Source organism: Drosophila albomicans, chromosome 2R (genome assembly GCF_009650485.2).
Source record: "Drosophila albomicans strain 15112-1751.03 chromosome 2R, ASM965048v2, whole genome shotgun sequence".
Classification (NCBI taxonomy): Eukaryota; Metazoa; Arthropoda; class Insecta; order Diptera; family Drosophilidae; genus Drosophila; species Drosophila albomicans.
Window position 1 is genome coordinate 20,746,392 of NC_047631.2, and position 16,615 is coordinate 20,763,006.

The 16,615-nt window shown below is 39.0% G+C and overlaps 2 protein-coding genes across 3 annotated transcripts in view; both read left to right on the forward strand.

Annotated features, from left to right (window-relative positions):
• Positions 1-1,311: 1,311 nt before the first annotated feature.
• The window catches only part of LOC117573330 (lachesin), a 111,265-nt gene continuing 95,961 nt past the window's right edge, over positions 1,312-16,615 (forward strand). For both annotated transcript variants that reach the window (XM_034256437.2, XM_034256438.2), the window contains exon 1: positions 1,312-1,381. The gene's annotated coding sequence lies outside the window, so the exon portion shown is untranslated. The remainder of the gene's footprint in view (positions 1,382-16,615) is intronic.
• On the forward strand, positions 7,710-8,565 carry LOC117573328 (uncharacterized). The gene is made up of 4 exons (XM_034256436.2): positions 7,710-7,807; positions 7,869-8,048; positions 8,101-8,294; positions 8,352-8,565. The coding sequence occupies exons 1-4, from the start codon at positions 7,757-7,759 to the stop codon at positions 8,395-8,397; spliced, it is 471 nt and encodes a 156-aa protein (XP_034112327.1). The 5' UTR covers positions 7,710-7,756; the 3' UTR covers positions 8,398-8,565.

Below are 16,615 nucleotides of genomic sequence, written 5' to 3' on the forward strand. Positions count from 1 at the left end.
TTTTTGGATAAATACGAATAGAAAAGCAATTGTATGCAGACCAACCAACTACTTTATAAAAGTATTCTAAGCTCTCTCTCTCTGAAATAATCTTCTTCCGCTTCTTTTATGCTCGTAATTGCTGTAAACTACTGACTACTGAAATGTTTGGTGAAATGGCATTTTTGGCTATTTGAGAATTTCGCATTCAAACATGATTTAAATGCCGGCAACCACAAGTTGGCTTTTCATTTTCAGTTTTCCCCAATTTTATTTATGTGGATGCAAATGTGGATGATGATGAACGCTTTGCGTACCTTTTCGCACTCATTCTTATTTATCAATTTGCCCGAGCGTGATTAGTACATAATATTTTACGCTTTTAATCAAAATCTCGACGCCATAATGATAAATGTTGTTGTTGTGCCAGCCCGGGCACGAGCTAGGGTCGAGCAAATATTCATAATTCAATGTTTAAACCGCAATTCATATTCGTCGTTTTTCATGTCGGTTCATTTGGTTCGTTTGCTGCCAGATTTTGCTTTTTGACTGCTGCTGTTTCTCCTGCTGCTATTCATATTAAAATTGGTGGTGATGTTGTAGCAAAAGCAACAGCAACAGCAGCGTCGTGTTGCACAAGCTTACCTGGGGTAAACCGTAAAAACGCTTTTGCATTTTCATAAATTTTTGGCTTTCCCCAGGATATCTGCACACTCCCACACACTCGCACTCGCCTCGCACTCAAACTTACTCGCAGTATAACGGACTGCATAATTTAGCCTTTGCTGTAGTCCCGACCTATGCCTTGAGTTTTATTTTACATGCTGCAAGGACGACGCTTAAACCCCAATTTTTGTTTTTGTTTTTTTTTTATTATTTTGCCCCCATTTATTCTCTTTTCCCACTGCTGTTGCTGCCACAGCCGTTTACAGTTCATGTTCCATATTTGGAGCAGAGCTGCGGAACCCACAGAGCACAGTCTGGCTTTTGCTGTTGCTTTATGCAATAAAATTGAAATTAATTTTTAGTGATTGCGGATGCGGTTCAATGTTGTTGTTGCCATTTCCCCTGCCTCATCTGTTAACCAAACGCATAATTCTCGCCCCGCTTTTGGTCAGCGGCGGTTTGACACCGCATGTTGTTAAGACCGCAATTGAATTGTAAATTTTCTTGGCTTGCATATGGTTAAATATTATTATTATTATTTATTTACACACACATACCGATGATGATATACAATTGCCACAATTGTGCGAAACACAAACAATGCCGATGCCTTTCGTTTAAAAATTATAATTAATGTGTATCTTTCTTTCAAAATTTTTACGCTTTTAGGCAGCACTCGACATCAGACGCAATTAGTATAGACGTCGCATACGCTGAATACATAAACAACCAACAGGTAATTAAATTATCATTTATTTCGAATGAAACCACACACATTTATCGAATGACCTTACCGAAAATTGACATTCGTCATACAGAGTATATTTTAAATTAAGTTCTCTGTATTAATTACAATTTCGTGTCATCAAAATGTTTTATTAATGTATGCGGCAGTTGACACACACATATATACACACTGAGAACAGCAATCAATATATAATATATTCGTATTTGTGTTAGTTAAAGAGAGAGGTTTATGGATAAGCGATTATACAGGTATCGCTCATCAAATGCCTCTATTGACAGCTTACAAGAAAATATCATTTAAGGCTCTTAAGTGTCAATTGAGTGCGATTCGATAATTGAGTAATTGAGTTTATGCAAATGCCCGAGTTAAATCCATCGAATATTCGCATCAACTCATCAATGCCAAACTGAATCGATTTAAAAATAGTTTGTCAATCAACTATGCGACTTAATATCTTTGGTAATGAAAATATTCCATGACTCAAATTGAATTGGCGAAAAAGCAAACTAAATGGTAAGGCAGCTTATCCTTAATTTTCTAGCAATTAACTCAATTAGCTTGCCCACAAAATTTGGTCACAAAATCAACAGAAATTTATCTTTGAATATTTGCTATTATTTTTTGGGAGAAATTTCGCCTTAAGCTCGACTAGTGTTGAAGCAGTTGAGGTCAAACAAGGCACAGATCAAATAAATTTCTAACAAAAGTGTCGTTTATCTTTTTCTTACGGGGAAGGGGGGAAAGTGTTCTCAAATTGTGCGCTTCAATTAGCTGCAGCTGTAGCCGTAGCCTTGGTAATGCCCTGAACTTTTGGGCCAAGTTTCTCAGTTTTGAGGTTGTCAGGTTGAGTGACCAACCCCACAGAAAATTCAAATGTAAATTGCGTTTTCTTATTGTCTCTTATTGCTGTTGTTTTTGTTGTTGTTGTTGTTGTGGTGGTTGTAACCTCTTTTGTTCGTTTTTGTCATTCTTGCTAATTGAAACATTTATAATAAAACTTAATTGTGTTTGTTGTTGTCGCTTGTCTTCAACTTTTTGAACGTTTGTTGGCTGTTAACTCATGTGTTTGCCTCTCTCTCTCACTTTCTGTCGCTTTGTTTGTCTAAGCGATCTCATTGTAGTTGTTGTAATTAAACTTCTTCCATATTGTCACGTAGCAGGAGTTGGAACTGGAAACATGCTCGTAAAATGTTTGTTGACTAATGCAAAAATGCAGCAAAGCAAATATTTGACAAGTTAAATGCACTTGACATAAACTTCGTTTAATATCAACATTTGCTAACTTGAGTGCTCCACAAAACACTCATTTATCTGCACTTTGCGAATACTTTAATCCTTCAATGTACTTTTCCTTGCACGAAATGCAATGAAACCATCAATCAATTTAGCTAACTGACAACAGACAACAGACAACTGGGAATATGTTGTTCAAGTTAGTTACTCATAGTTTAACTGCGACAACATTTAGATCAACTTTGATAATACTTGTGTTTATTAAATTAAGCTTTGTGTGTGTTGAGTTATAATAAATTACATATTGTTTAATTTACCTTAAAAATTATTTCTAAATGAGTTTAACATTTCAGTTATCGATTGTCAATTAAATTGAACAAGTTTTGAGCACTACATTTTTGTCAAGTGCCAGTTTAAATTATCCAATTTTATGTAACTTTATTTGCTATTTTTCTTTGTCTTTTTATACCAGTTACACTTAGGGTAGAAGGGTATTATAACTTTGTGCCTGCAGGGCATAATAATAATGCATAATCCCTATAAAGTATACACTATATATTCTTGAATAGCGATAACATCCAGGATTGTAGAAGCTATTTAAGAACAACTTTTCTACGTGAAAAAAATAAGTCTTAGTTGCTTTGGCTGACAATCTGGTATATGTTGTACTCTTTGGTATATTTTTAATTAAGTATTATATAAAAATATCTAATATAGTTTTCGGTATATGTTATTATTTTTGGGGTATATCAATTAGTTATATTTTAAGAAACCGTACTGCTTTCCTTTTATTCAAAATGGCTAGCGGGTATTTCACAGTCGAGCAGACCCGATTGTAGCTTTCCTACTTGTTTTCTTTGCTGTGTTACTTTCCTTCCCTCTAGCATTTTACTTCAGTGTTTATTGTAGTTTACAGCTGATTTACTGCTTTGCTGTACTTTCTTTTCTTTTATTAGTTGTAAAATATTTTCAGGATTCGCTGCTTCGCGTTTCCGTTGCTCTGTTTCAATTTTGTTGCTCCGTTTCCATTTCATTGGCGATTTTATTTGCCTGTTTGGCGCGCAATTAGCTGTAATTTTTCGTCTCTCTTTTATTTACTCAACATGTTTCTTCTTTTTTTGATAGACTGCAATTAAGCACAACATTTTTCGATTAATCAAATTTCATGTTCTTCTATGTTGAACTTAGTTAAAGCGTTCTTCAACATTCACACACACACACACACAACACACAATTTGCACCATAATTTTGTCGGGGTACAAACCGAGCACTTAATTAAAAGATTAGTTGTGAAAACTTTTGGTAGCAAACTTAAGATCAACAACCAACAGAACTGAGCGCAGTGTTTGCCCCAAAAACTTTAAACAAATAAATGAAAATTGCAAAAGTAAACACATTTAGACACTCACACACACATACGTTTAAACAAGTTGAACTTTAGGGCAGCTTGAAAGAGAAATGTTGGACTTTAATGATTTGCAGTGTGGTGTGGTGATAGTTGCAACCAGGTTGCACTTTAAGGTCGTCACTTCATGCAACACTCGACGTACATTATACACTGTGCTACGGAGCTCAACATTTAATGTGGTACGTGTCAGGCATTCGCTTAAGCTGCCGTCCAAAATGACAAATAGCTGAAAAAAGTTGATGCAACTAAAAGTTGCAAGAGGAAAGATCTTTTACCACACTCCTTGTAGATATTCTGCGAGGGCAGTTCAATGTGAAAAGCCTACACAATTTCCGCAGAGCTGGAAAATTAATAAAAGTTGGATATTTAAACTGCCCTCGCATGAGACTCTTGTTGACTTTTGTTTATTCTGACAAATGCTGCCAATTTGCAACTGCTATAAACAGTCTTTGACTTCCACCTTTATATTTATTTTTACCTCGCTAAAAAAAAAGTTTTTTACACTCGTAGCGAGTATAGGGTATAGTAGGATGTTATAAATTTGTGCATTTTGAATTTTAATAAATAGAAATACTTTTAAAAGGTTACTGCAATTAAGCCTTAGTTGCATATATTGCAAATCTGGTATATTTTGCAGTCAATGATATATTTTGAGTGTAGAACTACATCGATATATCAAATAGAACCTTTGGTACATTTTAGTACTTATGGTATATTTTTGAAATATGGTTTTATTGAGAATTCGTAGCGGGTATCTCACAGTCGAGCACACTCAACTGTAGCTTTCTTACTTGTTTATTTTTTATTTTATGTCTGGCGGCGTTGGCAAACCATTTTATAAAGTTTAATATGACGTAAATAATTTGCTGTTTTTTATTTGTGTTATATTTTTATATAAAAATTAATTTCATATGACAAAGTTAGGTGCGCGGCTGTTGAACTTCCACACACACACATACACATATTTGCACATATTATTTATAATAATTATTTGCATTTTTTTGCACTTGTTTGAAGCGAACTTTGAGCTCAAAGGCTACACACATACTCTTCAGATTTCATTACCAAGTTAATGCTCAGCTATGTGCATGATGGGTATGTGTGTGTGTGTGTGTCTGTGTTTTAGGAATTTAATTGGTTTTTGAAAAAGTTCAACAAGCCATGCTAATTAGTTGCATGTGGCTTTGGCTTTGATTGTGCTGCTGCATATTTAACTTGGCAGGTGGTTCGCGCACGTAAAGCTGCAGAGTTTAATCCTTAATCCTCAAGTAACTTTTCAATCGCATAAACGTTCTCAAAAATAAATACGAGTATGAGCAAACTTCATGTGCCACTCATAATATAATTAATATGTGGTTAAAAAGCGCGAGAGAGAGAGAGCGAAAGTACTTCGAATATTTTGCAATTATCAAAGACACGACTGCCGCAACAGAGAGCTTAATTAAGATGAAAGAAAATTACTTATTGCATTTTTAATACAAATATTACCTCATACTCCAGCTATTTTCATTTGCGAGGTATTGCTCAGTTGAGCATCTTTCAGTTGTTGCAATTTAAGTTTCTTTTGCTTGCATGAAGTAATCGCAGCATGTGGCACAATAAATGCCAGCGCAAAAGTCTTGCAATGTTGCTATTTTGGCACATGTTGTTGTCAGCGTGCAGCATTTTGTGGCAATTGGAGAGTCGGGTGGGGGCCAGTAATAGTATATTGTTACATTCAAGGCAGCCAAGCATTGTGTAATGTGCAAAAAATTGGACCCGCGTGCCCCGAAAAAGTTGCATCTCAACTGCGAAAATAATTAAATTCCATCGCCAAGTTTATGCCGAGACTTTAGCTTCTGGCTTCTTCGAGTGTCTTTGGTAATTTCATGCAAAATGTTATGTAGTGCAGTGTATGATTGTGTGTTGGTATGTGTGAGTATGAATGTTGTGCTTCCCCACTGATGGCAGAAAAAGTTATGCCCTTAGCTTATTGCTGTTTCCCGCTGTGCATTTTGTTGTTGCTGTTAGTTGCGTTCATCTGTTGTTGTTTGCTTTCTTACGGCTTGTCAGTGGCTCAGTGGTGCAGCACAGGGAATTATTTCGTTTGACTCTATGTTGTTACTGTCTATGCGACTGTTATAGTTGCTGTTGTTGCTGTTGTTGTTGTTGCTAGTGCTGCCTTTGTTGCAGTTTTCTTACCCAAGCCGGAAGGAAATGAGCAAAAATGACAAAGTTAACGGATGTGCACAAAACACAGCACACTCTCTCACAACACACATACACACACACAAATACAGATAGAAAGAGCGTATGAGGATCATGAATATAACTCTGTGTCCCTCCTTATGGCATTTCTCGCTCTGTCCAATGCCCCTTTGCGCAGGATATGTGTGCGGAAAGTACAAAATTTTACATGTATTTGATTTATGTGCGCTCTCAACTCTCACGCAACACCACACTGTGCGACCTGTCAGTGTGTGTGTGTGTGTGTGTGTGTGTATGTTCAAACACACACACACACTTGTACATATTTCAGCACTTTTGCGAGCAAATGTTCTGGCAATGTCCTGGAAAGTAAGCAAATCATAGCCTACATTTCCGTTGTTGTTTTAACAAGGCAAATGCAACTTTTTATGTTTTGCAAATTTCTTTTGCTCATTTTTCTTTTTTTGCTCCATCATTTCTATTCCCTTTGGCGCTGCACTCACTTGAAAAAAGGGAGCTTACAATAGTTCCTCGTAGTATTTTGTGCAAAAGTTCGTGCTTCAAAATTCACATAAATTTTGCCAAGTATCTTTTGCCCAATTGGTTTGTGCTGTGTCTTAAGGCCAACAACTCATATGCAACTGCCAAAGCTTTAAGACTCTGTTAACTGAGTGTCAAGTGCTTTAAGCGATTTCACAGCACATAAATGGCCTTATAATACTATTATCGATCTACTTAATGTGTCAAGCGCGTAATGAACTGCCTTATTTATTAAACAAAACACAAAAATACAATGCCTATACATGTTTATAAGTAGACAAAAGAAAGCGTACACAACTCTTTTTGGTAAGGAGGGAGAAAGGGAAAAGAAGTGCGTTATGTTTTCGGCCTCTTTTGTTTTTCATTGTTTTTGCTTCGTTGCTGTTCGTTTTGAAATTTCATTTATCAGCGCCATAAAACGTTACCATTTGCCAGGACCAGCACGCTCCACCTCCCTTTCCACACCTTCCGAGTCAACTCGACCCATTTGCCGTGTCCCGTGTCAACAGGCAATTATTATAAAAGCCTGGGACTGAGTCCGAAGAGTGGGTTCAACTGTTGCCGACATGAAATGGCCTCGCGCGTAGCGAGAATTGTACCTGGTTGCTCTTGCAACGAACCAACGAACCAGCGAACAAACGAACGAATACAATTACGAGTATGCTAAATGTCTGGCGACTGAAAAATGTGGCTTTAAATTGCATGAAATCATCGCTGCATTCCGCAAGTAATGAAATTAGCAACAGGACTTTTGCGATACAGGTCAAACTCCCGACTGCCTCGACTAACTAACGAGGTCAATAATTTGTGCTCGCCGGGCCAAAGGCAATAAAATGTCAGCAACTGAACCTTTTTAGTTCTGTTCCCCCATCTTTCCCAAGGGGCAACAACTGCTGTGGATTCTCTTTTTGTCTTTTTGTTTTTTTTTTTTTTTGGGCTGTACGATAGGTCACCATAGATTTGCTTATCATGTCAACGAGCACAAATTTGTCAGTATGACTTTTCCTTTTCGTTTACTAAATTGGTTGTTTCTGTTCATTACCGCGGTAAGTTCGATCGCGTCAGCTGCACAAGTTTCAAGCCTCACTCATTAATACCCTGTAAAAGGTTTTGGAAATTGTTGCGCTCGTCTTTCTGATTATGCTGCTCTACTCGCACTGTGTACTAGGCGGCGAGTATGGCATTTCGGTGTGGTTCTATATCTATTTCCTGCCTGGCATTACGGCACACAGCGTGGTGTTGGCCCTCTTCCGTGGCTGCTGGTGCACTGTTGGCCTGGATCCAATTGTGCGTATTATCGACTACTTAATTGCGTTTCATTATGCACTCGTATCTTTAGGCTGTTGCATCGAATCTTTTTAATGGACTTTTATTGATTATCGCCACGGTTATATTGCTATTTGCGATGCGAGATCATTGTGGCAACGAGTTTACCCATATGTTTTATATATCGGCCATTTGTGGACTGATTGCTGGCGTTTTCCATATGATTAATGCCATCATGTGCCTGGTTTTTATGCCCTCGGAGGAAGCGTAAGCATTTATTTACTCTCAAGTAGTTGATTGATTAACTGTTTTTGTATTTTATAGACACTATATGAAACCTTCGAAGCGACGTATGAAGAGTCTCTATTAAAGATCAAAGTTTATAAATGCTTCAATTGCATAAATGATAACATAATCCTTGTAATATTTTTGTATCGAAATCATTTTTGGACAGCGTTCTTTCAACTCGTTTCGAAATTGAATTTACAATTCAGTTCACATTTAATTGAGACTCAATAAAGTTGATTAAATTACACAGCAAGTATTTGGATTGTATACATTTCATTTATTTATTTATTTGCATTTATTTTATTCATGAGATGCCACAAATATTTTCTGGCTGTTTCGTTTTGACTTTCCTTTTTGAACCCTTTTATTGAACGCCGCCCTCCGCCCTCCTTCCATCAGGTATTTGTTGGTTATTGCCAAGCGTCTAGCCGGAGGCAATAATCAATATTAAGTATACGTCGACCTTTGCATGCTATTTAATAGTTCGAATATCAAAAACTGGTCAAAACTATTGTCGTGGGGGCAGCTAAGCGAAATTGAAGTGAATTCAACTGTATATAAAATTGAATTGAGTTGAGTTGAGTTGCGTTGAGTTGAATTAAGCCGAGAGAGATACGCTTAGCTGGAAATCAATAGAAAAAAGCTTTGTGCCAATCATCATTGAGACCCTTAAAAGCTTAAGAACGAGTGTGCGAGCATAATTGCTTGGTATTTTAATTAAATTGTCAGTTGATATTAGAAGCTGATGCCTGAATGACAGACAGACAGACAGACAAGCCTCTTCAGTCAATGTGGTGACTGACAATCATCATCAGATTCAATGGCATCACGCGCATATTCATAAGCATAAAGGATTTCCTGCTGGCAATCAAATAGACACACTCACAGCGAGCGATAGAGCGATAGAGGGAGAGACGTCTGTCATGGTGACAGTCTCTCTAATACATGCAAACCAGCTGCAAGCGAATCAAATGAATGTGAATGAGTCAAACAACACAATAGAAACTGCAACTGGTACATGTAAATCAGATGCTGATAGAAAGCTGCTCCGCGATTGCTGCTCTCTCTCTCTTTCTCTCCATGATGATGATGATGATGATGATGTTGCTGCTGTCAGTCAATTGCCATTGCCATGGTTGATGACGAATGCAAAACAGGAAAAACCACTTTCCATTTATTGCAAGCTCGTACTTTTGCTCAACTTTCTCGATTTGATGACTTCACTGGGCCCATCAATATTAAATGGTGTCGTAACAAGTAGAAGTTGTGGTCACTTAATTAAATACTTGTACGCTTGATTAACTACCAACTAGTACTATGTATAGCTGCCTCTGATTTGGGCACTTGGTCTAATTAGTGGCCAGTGGCCATGTCATAAATTTGATAGCAGGCACTTGACAGAGAAATCTAGGCACTCACACACAAACACACACAAATAGAAGCTAGTGTCATTTGTCAAAAATGTTTGCACTGCATGCAAAATGGCAAATGTCAGCAGCAGCAGCAGCAACATCAACAGCAACAGCAACAGCAGCATCAGTTCAACAATAGTAGAAACAAACCAGTAAACAAATGTAAAAATATTTGGCACTTAAAGTGCTGCCAGACAAATACGACAAACGTTGAAGAGTCATTTACAAGAAGTGCAACAGTAACAGCAACAACAACGATGATGGCGTTGGGTCTTGCAAGTCAAGCGCGTGGGTGAAAAATGGCGGATAATGCCGGAGGAGAGTAGACAGCGTATGTCATCGGTGCAAACAAAGCGCATGATGAACACAATCATCATGATGAACAAAGCAGTGGGAAAAGGAATAACGCAAAGAGAGAGAGAAAGAGAGAGAGAGAGAGATAGGGAGATAAACGCACAGTGACTCTGACTCTGGCTGCGTTGAGTGGCAGTCAAAGAGTCAGTCAGCAGCACAGTGCAGAGTGCAGTCAGTTGGACAACGGCAAAGTCAACTCGCGTTGGCGTTGACAACAATTGTACAATTCATAATAGGCAACTTGATGCACACACACATATAGTATATACACAGAGAGATTGAACGTGTTAGCTATTTAACGTGTGAGTGTGTGTTGCAAGCGCATCTCTTGCTGCATGGCCCATGACTCTCTCTCTCTCTCAGTCTCTCAGTCTTTAGCCCTGTCAGAGTGCCAGAATGTGCCAGCCTGCCACTCACATTGCACCCTTTGTTTATTTGCACTGTTTTCCAACACACTTGCTATAATGTGCAACATCACAAAATGCGTCGCTGTTGCCGTTGCCAACGTTGCTGTTGGTGATTGCAAATTGCATGCAACAAAATGAAAGAGCAACTCTTGGTCTCTCTGTTCTCGCGCTCTCTCTCTGTCTCTCTCTCCGCCCAACGCAGTAAATTACTCGGGTAATAAGCATTATGCAGAGTCTGTGCGTCAGTTTGTGGTCGTTGTCAGTGTCAAATTAGTTTGGCGGTTACCATACAACTTACCCTTCCTCCTCTCCCTTTGCAGTCCTCCTCAGTCTGCGCACAAACTTGATGCTCTCTTGACCTTTGGGCAGCTTGAAGTTCGCTTTGATGCCAGGCATTTTCATTAAAGTCACATAAAATATGCTTTGTTTTGTCAACTTTCGCATTGGAGTTGAGTCTTTGATGTTTTGCGGCACATTATTAACTTGTGAAATTAAGAAACCCAATGAACTGTCTACGGTCCTCGAAAGTAAAAGACAAAGCAAACGCAATCGAGTGTGACTAATGCACAAATGTCTCTCAAAAGAGTTAATATAGGTTAAACAAACACAAACACACACACACTTACACTCCCCCACACTTACACACACTTGCTTTAGGTAATTTACGAGCGCGGCGCCCCAAAAATTATGCTATACAAATAATTAAAATGTTTTGTCGAGAGGCAACGCATTGCGTATACGCCACGTTCGCTTTAGTTAGTTTGTTTTTAGCTCGCTTTAATGGCTGAAAATTAGTGCAGTAAAGTTGTCATGAAATTGGTAACGCAACCAAATACCAACAGTTGGGCTCCTGGGGATTGGGGCCAAGTGACCAGCCGCTTGGCCCAGGCATTAAAAATGGCAATAAAAAGCTCGTAAAACACATACACCAACAAACAGCAACATCATTAAAAGAGCAAACAGACGAGCAACTCGAATATTAGCTTAAATGCAATACACATTAAATTACTCGTGCCAACAATAAAGCAAGCAAATAAAACAGATTTTCTGCTAGTAAAGTAATAAAAATGAATCGACAGGCAGTTGACGGCAGGACGTCTGCAGATGGTAGACTTCGTTTAACTGGATCATAGGACATGTCACCGACAGCAGCAACAACAAAAATAACAACAACAACAACAGCAGCATAAAATTGGTCAAAATGAGTTTTTAATTCGATTTAAGAGCGAAATTTCGGCATTCGAATGTCACACGTGTTGGCCCAGAAGTTGGCCAGAAAGAGCATGTGAAATATGTCAAGTCAAATTTATAACATAGAGACAACACGCGTGTGGGCGTGAGAGTGTGTCACTCTGTGCTCTCTGGTCATGCACTGAAATATGATGTTGGGGATATGTCTATAAAAAAAGTTAAGACGAAAATTATATTTGTGCTCGACAAGTGGCAAAGCTCATAGCTCGGTTTGGGGTGCCTCAGCTTATCAGTTTAGTGTCTCGCAGTCTCCTTCAAAAGCCGAAGCTTGGCCACGGCCAAATATGAAATTCAATTTAGCCCAGATCTTTCCCAAAATAGGTATAAAAGAAAGCAAAGAAAGAAAAAAAAAAACTGACACAACGCGACGACAGCCCCCGAAAATGAAGTGTGGACTATGTGAGTCACGGCCGAGGGGTTTTTTTTTGTGTGTGCCACAAGTGCCGCTTATTGCGGCTTGCCTCGCCTAACATTCCACAACATTTTGAAGTTTAGCTGTGGCACGAGTCACAGACAAGTATCTAAAAAAAAAATTGTGTATATATATATATGTATGTATAGAAAAACTTTAGTTTACACAATGGTTCCGAGTCGGATGCGAAGTCGACGAAGTCCTGTCTCAGTGTTGATGCTAATGCTGTTCGTGATGTTGCACAGAATGGCGCGTGATGATGATGACGGCGACACTGATGATGATGATGATGATGATGAGGGACGCAGTGGAGACGAAGTGTGCGTGGACATGAAATATGCGTGAAAGAGACTGAGACGCTTAATTAAATTTCAGTTCATTTCCAAAAAGCAGGTTCCCAAAAGTGGGTCCCTCCAAAATTGTATAAAGCATTTTGCGGCAGCTCTTCTCTGAATACTTTTTATGTCTTGTGTATGTGTCCCTTCTTTGACTTGTTGCGGCACACGACGCACCCGTTCACCCACACACACACACAGGCATATGGCCATTGAAAAGTGTCCTTTGTTCTGGGCCAGATGGCACATGTGGCCATTAAGTGTTTTGCTGCAGTCAACAAGGATGCGGGAGGAACAACAACAGTTTCTCTCACAGAGGCCGAGTCTGATTGCAGCCGATAAAGTTTTGTAATTGTTTCATTTCCGGGATTTAAATTGCAAATATGAGTCGCTACTAAATTATGCTGAATGGCACAACCGAAACACGACCAACACCAACACACACTCACACTCACACACACATCTATACGCACACACACTCCTTGTTGGGGCATTCGTAGCCGGATATGTATCCCTTTACGAGAACTGTGCGACACAGTAGATTTAACCTAATTAAGAATGTTCAGCAGGACACAATGATTCGAATACAAATGAAATGACAGGGTATGCCCAAGAGAGAGATGAAGGGGAGAAGACAGAGACGGAGACGAAAGCAAAGGCAAAGGCAAAGGCGAGGGCAGCCTGACAGGCAGCGTAAAATGAATGAGCTGCCAAGTAAATCTGCTGTCATGTTTTTGTTGTAAGCAAAAGGTTCACAGGACTCTCGAGCTGTGCTGTGTATGTGAGTGAGGGAGAAGGAGGGCAAGACGAATGTTAATTCTATTTAAACGCACACACACACACATACAGACACAGATACATAGATACACCTAAAGGGGGGAGCCAAGCTGCTGCCGCTTTTTGGGTTGGTTTCAAAGTCACAAAGATTGTCAACGTTTTCATTTTAATTCAAACAAATGTTACTAATGTTTTCATTGTTGCTGCTGCTGTCGCTGCCGTTGCTTGTTGAATATTTTATCGTTTGACTTGGCTCCTTGGCAACATTTGGCTGCGTAATTTTCTCGAAAATCCTTTTTAATCATTTGCCAACAGTCTTAAGGTGACGACTCTTCTCTCTTCCTTCCTTCCATTTTTTTTTATATTTTCGGTACAGTTTGTGCTCATTAAATGACCGGAAAAAACCCTGTCAAATACTCGTATTTCATTTGCAATATTTCAAAATGATTTCTCAGTCAGTTCTGTCCAAGCAGCAAAGTCATTTATGCAATTGCAAATTTTCAGTTCATTCATTAACAAACGAGCAGCAGAAGCAGCAGCAACAACAATGCCAAAGGCGATGAGGCACAGCACCAGCAACAACTGTCCCGTGTAAATATTATCTTTATTGTTTTTTGTTTTTGTTTTCATTTTATTTTATATTTTTATTATTCTTTTGTTGTTGTTATTGTTTGTGCTGTTGCTGTGCTGACACACCTGCGTTGCGTGCGGAAGTTTTCCATTGCGACACGGTGACAATTGTTGCAAAGAGTTTTCCTTTATTTTTTTGTGTTCGCATTTCTGGAGCTCAGCTCAGCTCAGTTCACTCTACTTTCTCTCTGCTGTTGCTGTTTTATCATTTTATTTCGTTATTTTATTTTCGTTACTTATTTTCTTGGCAACATTTGCTTAAACAGCGTCAACAATTTGCACACTATTGTCGTCGTCGTGGGCAGCATAGGTTCCAAGATAAAAGTATCTTTCCACTCGTATCTCTTTGCTGTATGAATTTAAATGGTTTTACGACTCCGTAGAGTGGGAGTGTGCTCGTTTTATGTGTTTGGTAGCTCGCAACGCAACACAACGCATTTTGTGTGACTATGCGAAATATTCTGTTGACTGCTTAAATGTGGAATAAAAGCAAAACTTTAAATATCTTTAGACTATCCGGCAAAAGGGATAAAAGTGTACTTTGTTAAAGTTTCTTTTGCAAAGATATTTTTGTTATTTATGTTATGTTGAGCTTGTTTTGATGAGCTTATTGAATGCACCTTTATGTTATATTTCATACAAATAAATAGAGTATTATTCCTGCTGTCGTGCATAACGTATAATCTCCATTCTAACTCGTCACACTAATTTGCATATTTGAATTCTGATAGTTTTATCATTAAAATTGCTGAATACTAAAAGCCTTTTTGATATTGCATTTACATTCCAAAATACATATCCGGCACACACTCGTTTAGCATAACTGACAGTCTCGTCTGTGTGTCACATGCTGAGCCCAAAACAATTTCTGTCTGTGTGTGGAAGTTGATTGTAGAAGTGGAAGTGGAACGGAAATGCCTCCAATGAAATCCAATTAGATCTCGTGGATTTATCAACACGTTTACAGTTGCTGCAGGCGGCGAACTCGAAACATCGAGCTGAGTTGCCGAAATACTCGCTGACATTTGATTGTCTTGCCCCGGCAGTGTTTCATTTTCTTGTGTGCCGCGTCTTGTTATTGTTGCTGTTATTTCACTGACTGGCCAACACACATGATGAACTTTGAGTGCAGAGTGGTAACAAAAAAATCGCAGAGATGAGCCTATTTCAAAAACTGGAGGCCACTCGAAATGTAAACGTGTCTGTCAGTTGGTCAAAAAAAAAAAAAGAAATAAAAAAAAATTGTGTACTATCATTCTCAGTTTACAGACGAATGTTTCTTCTACAGCATAACGAACTGTATAGTTGGTTGTGTGCGATACTGACTGCGAATCCGTGTGTGTGTGTGTGAGTTTTGTTTGTTGTTTATGCCCTGGCCTATCTGGACAACCATATCTGTAGCTGTGGCATTCAATGCGGCCAGACGAGTTGCATCCTGTTGCTGCCACTGCTGCGTAGTATCTCTTACGCTTCGTTTATTTAATTTTGCGCATATATTTTTTGCTCTTCTTTTTTATTTTCTTTTTTTTTTGTGTTTCCTCGACACACATATCCTGTCGAGCTTTGTTTGGGCAGAGTGCTTTTTATCGCCTGCGTTGTGGATTTTGCAGGCGGGAGAATGGGAAATAAGAGAGCGGACACAGTGACTGTGACAGGACTTGAAAACGCCATAGGCAAAAGCGAATAATTTGATTTAACAACAGCTGGTAAAAAGCTTGAAAATTATTTGAAGCAAATTTTAATTAATGCCGCCCACAAAAACCAAAACCATTGGCAGCTGAGCAGACAGACCGGCAGACCGAGCGACCGTGAGTGTGCCGACTGATGTTTTCAGGCCAGGCCGATGGCGTTTTCGACCGCGTAACAACAATATTTGGTCAGAGAGAGAGGAGCGAGGGAGATTGGGCGACGTCAGCGATGGCGCTCAAGACCGCAACACGGTGTAAATCCCTTTATCAAATTAATGAGCTCATTAAAATTCGTTTAGCAATTACAGTTTTAACAATTTCCGCCTCTCTGCTCCCTCCCCTCTCTCTCTCACTCCTTCCTTCTTCAGCCAACAACATGACCGAAACGACCAAAAGCAAGAGCAGCAAAAATATGCTGAGCCAGCGCAGTTGGCAATCGCACAGGTGACGACGCTTTGTGGCTGTGGAACTTCAGTTTCATTTTCAGTTTCAGTTACAGGTGCTTCAGCAACTGCCACGTGGCAACTGGCAACTGGCAACTGCCACTTGCCACATGCCACACAGAACACACTGATTGTTGGCCCGAGCCTATGTAATATTCATAAAAATCATATTAAACTGCGAGCAAGCAGAATAAAGAGAAAGAAAATGGGAATGAGAGGAAGTGTGTTTGCTATGCAGACTCGGATTGTTAATAGCGAAATCGTGTGGCCAGGAAATAAGTAAGAGCACATAAAAAATGCTTTAAAAGTAATAATAATTGCGTTTAGGCTCGTTGTGCTTTTTTGCTTTCTGCTCAATCGCGGGTGAAACAATAAAAAACCAAATAGCAATCTAATAATTTATGATGGCATCATTAAAGCCGCTCGCTCGTTCGTTCACTCGCTCTCTCTCCATACAAATGAAACAAACAGAAAGAACACAAAGAACCAAACACAAAAAAAAAAAAGAAAAAGGAAACAAAAAACTTTTGCCATTCGAAGGTATTGAAAGCTAAAGGCAAAACGTCCTGCGTCCTTTCTTCATCATCACAT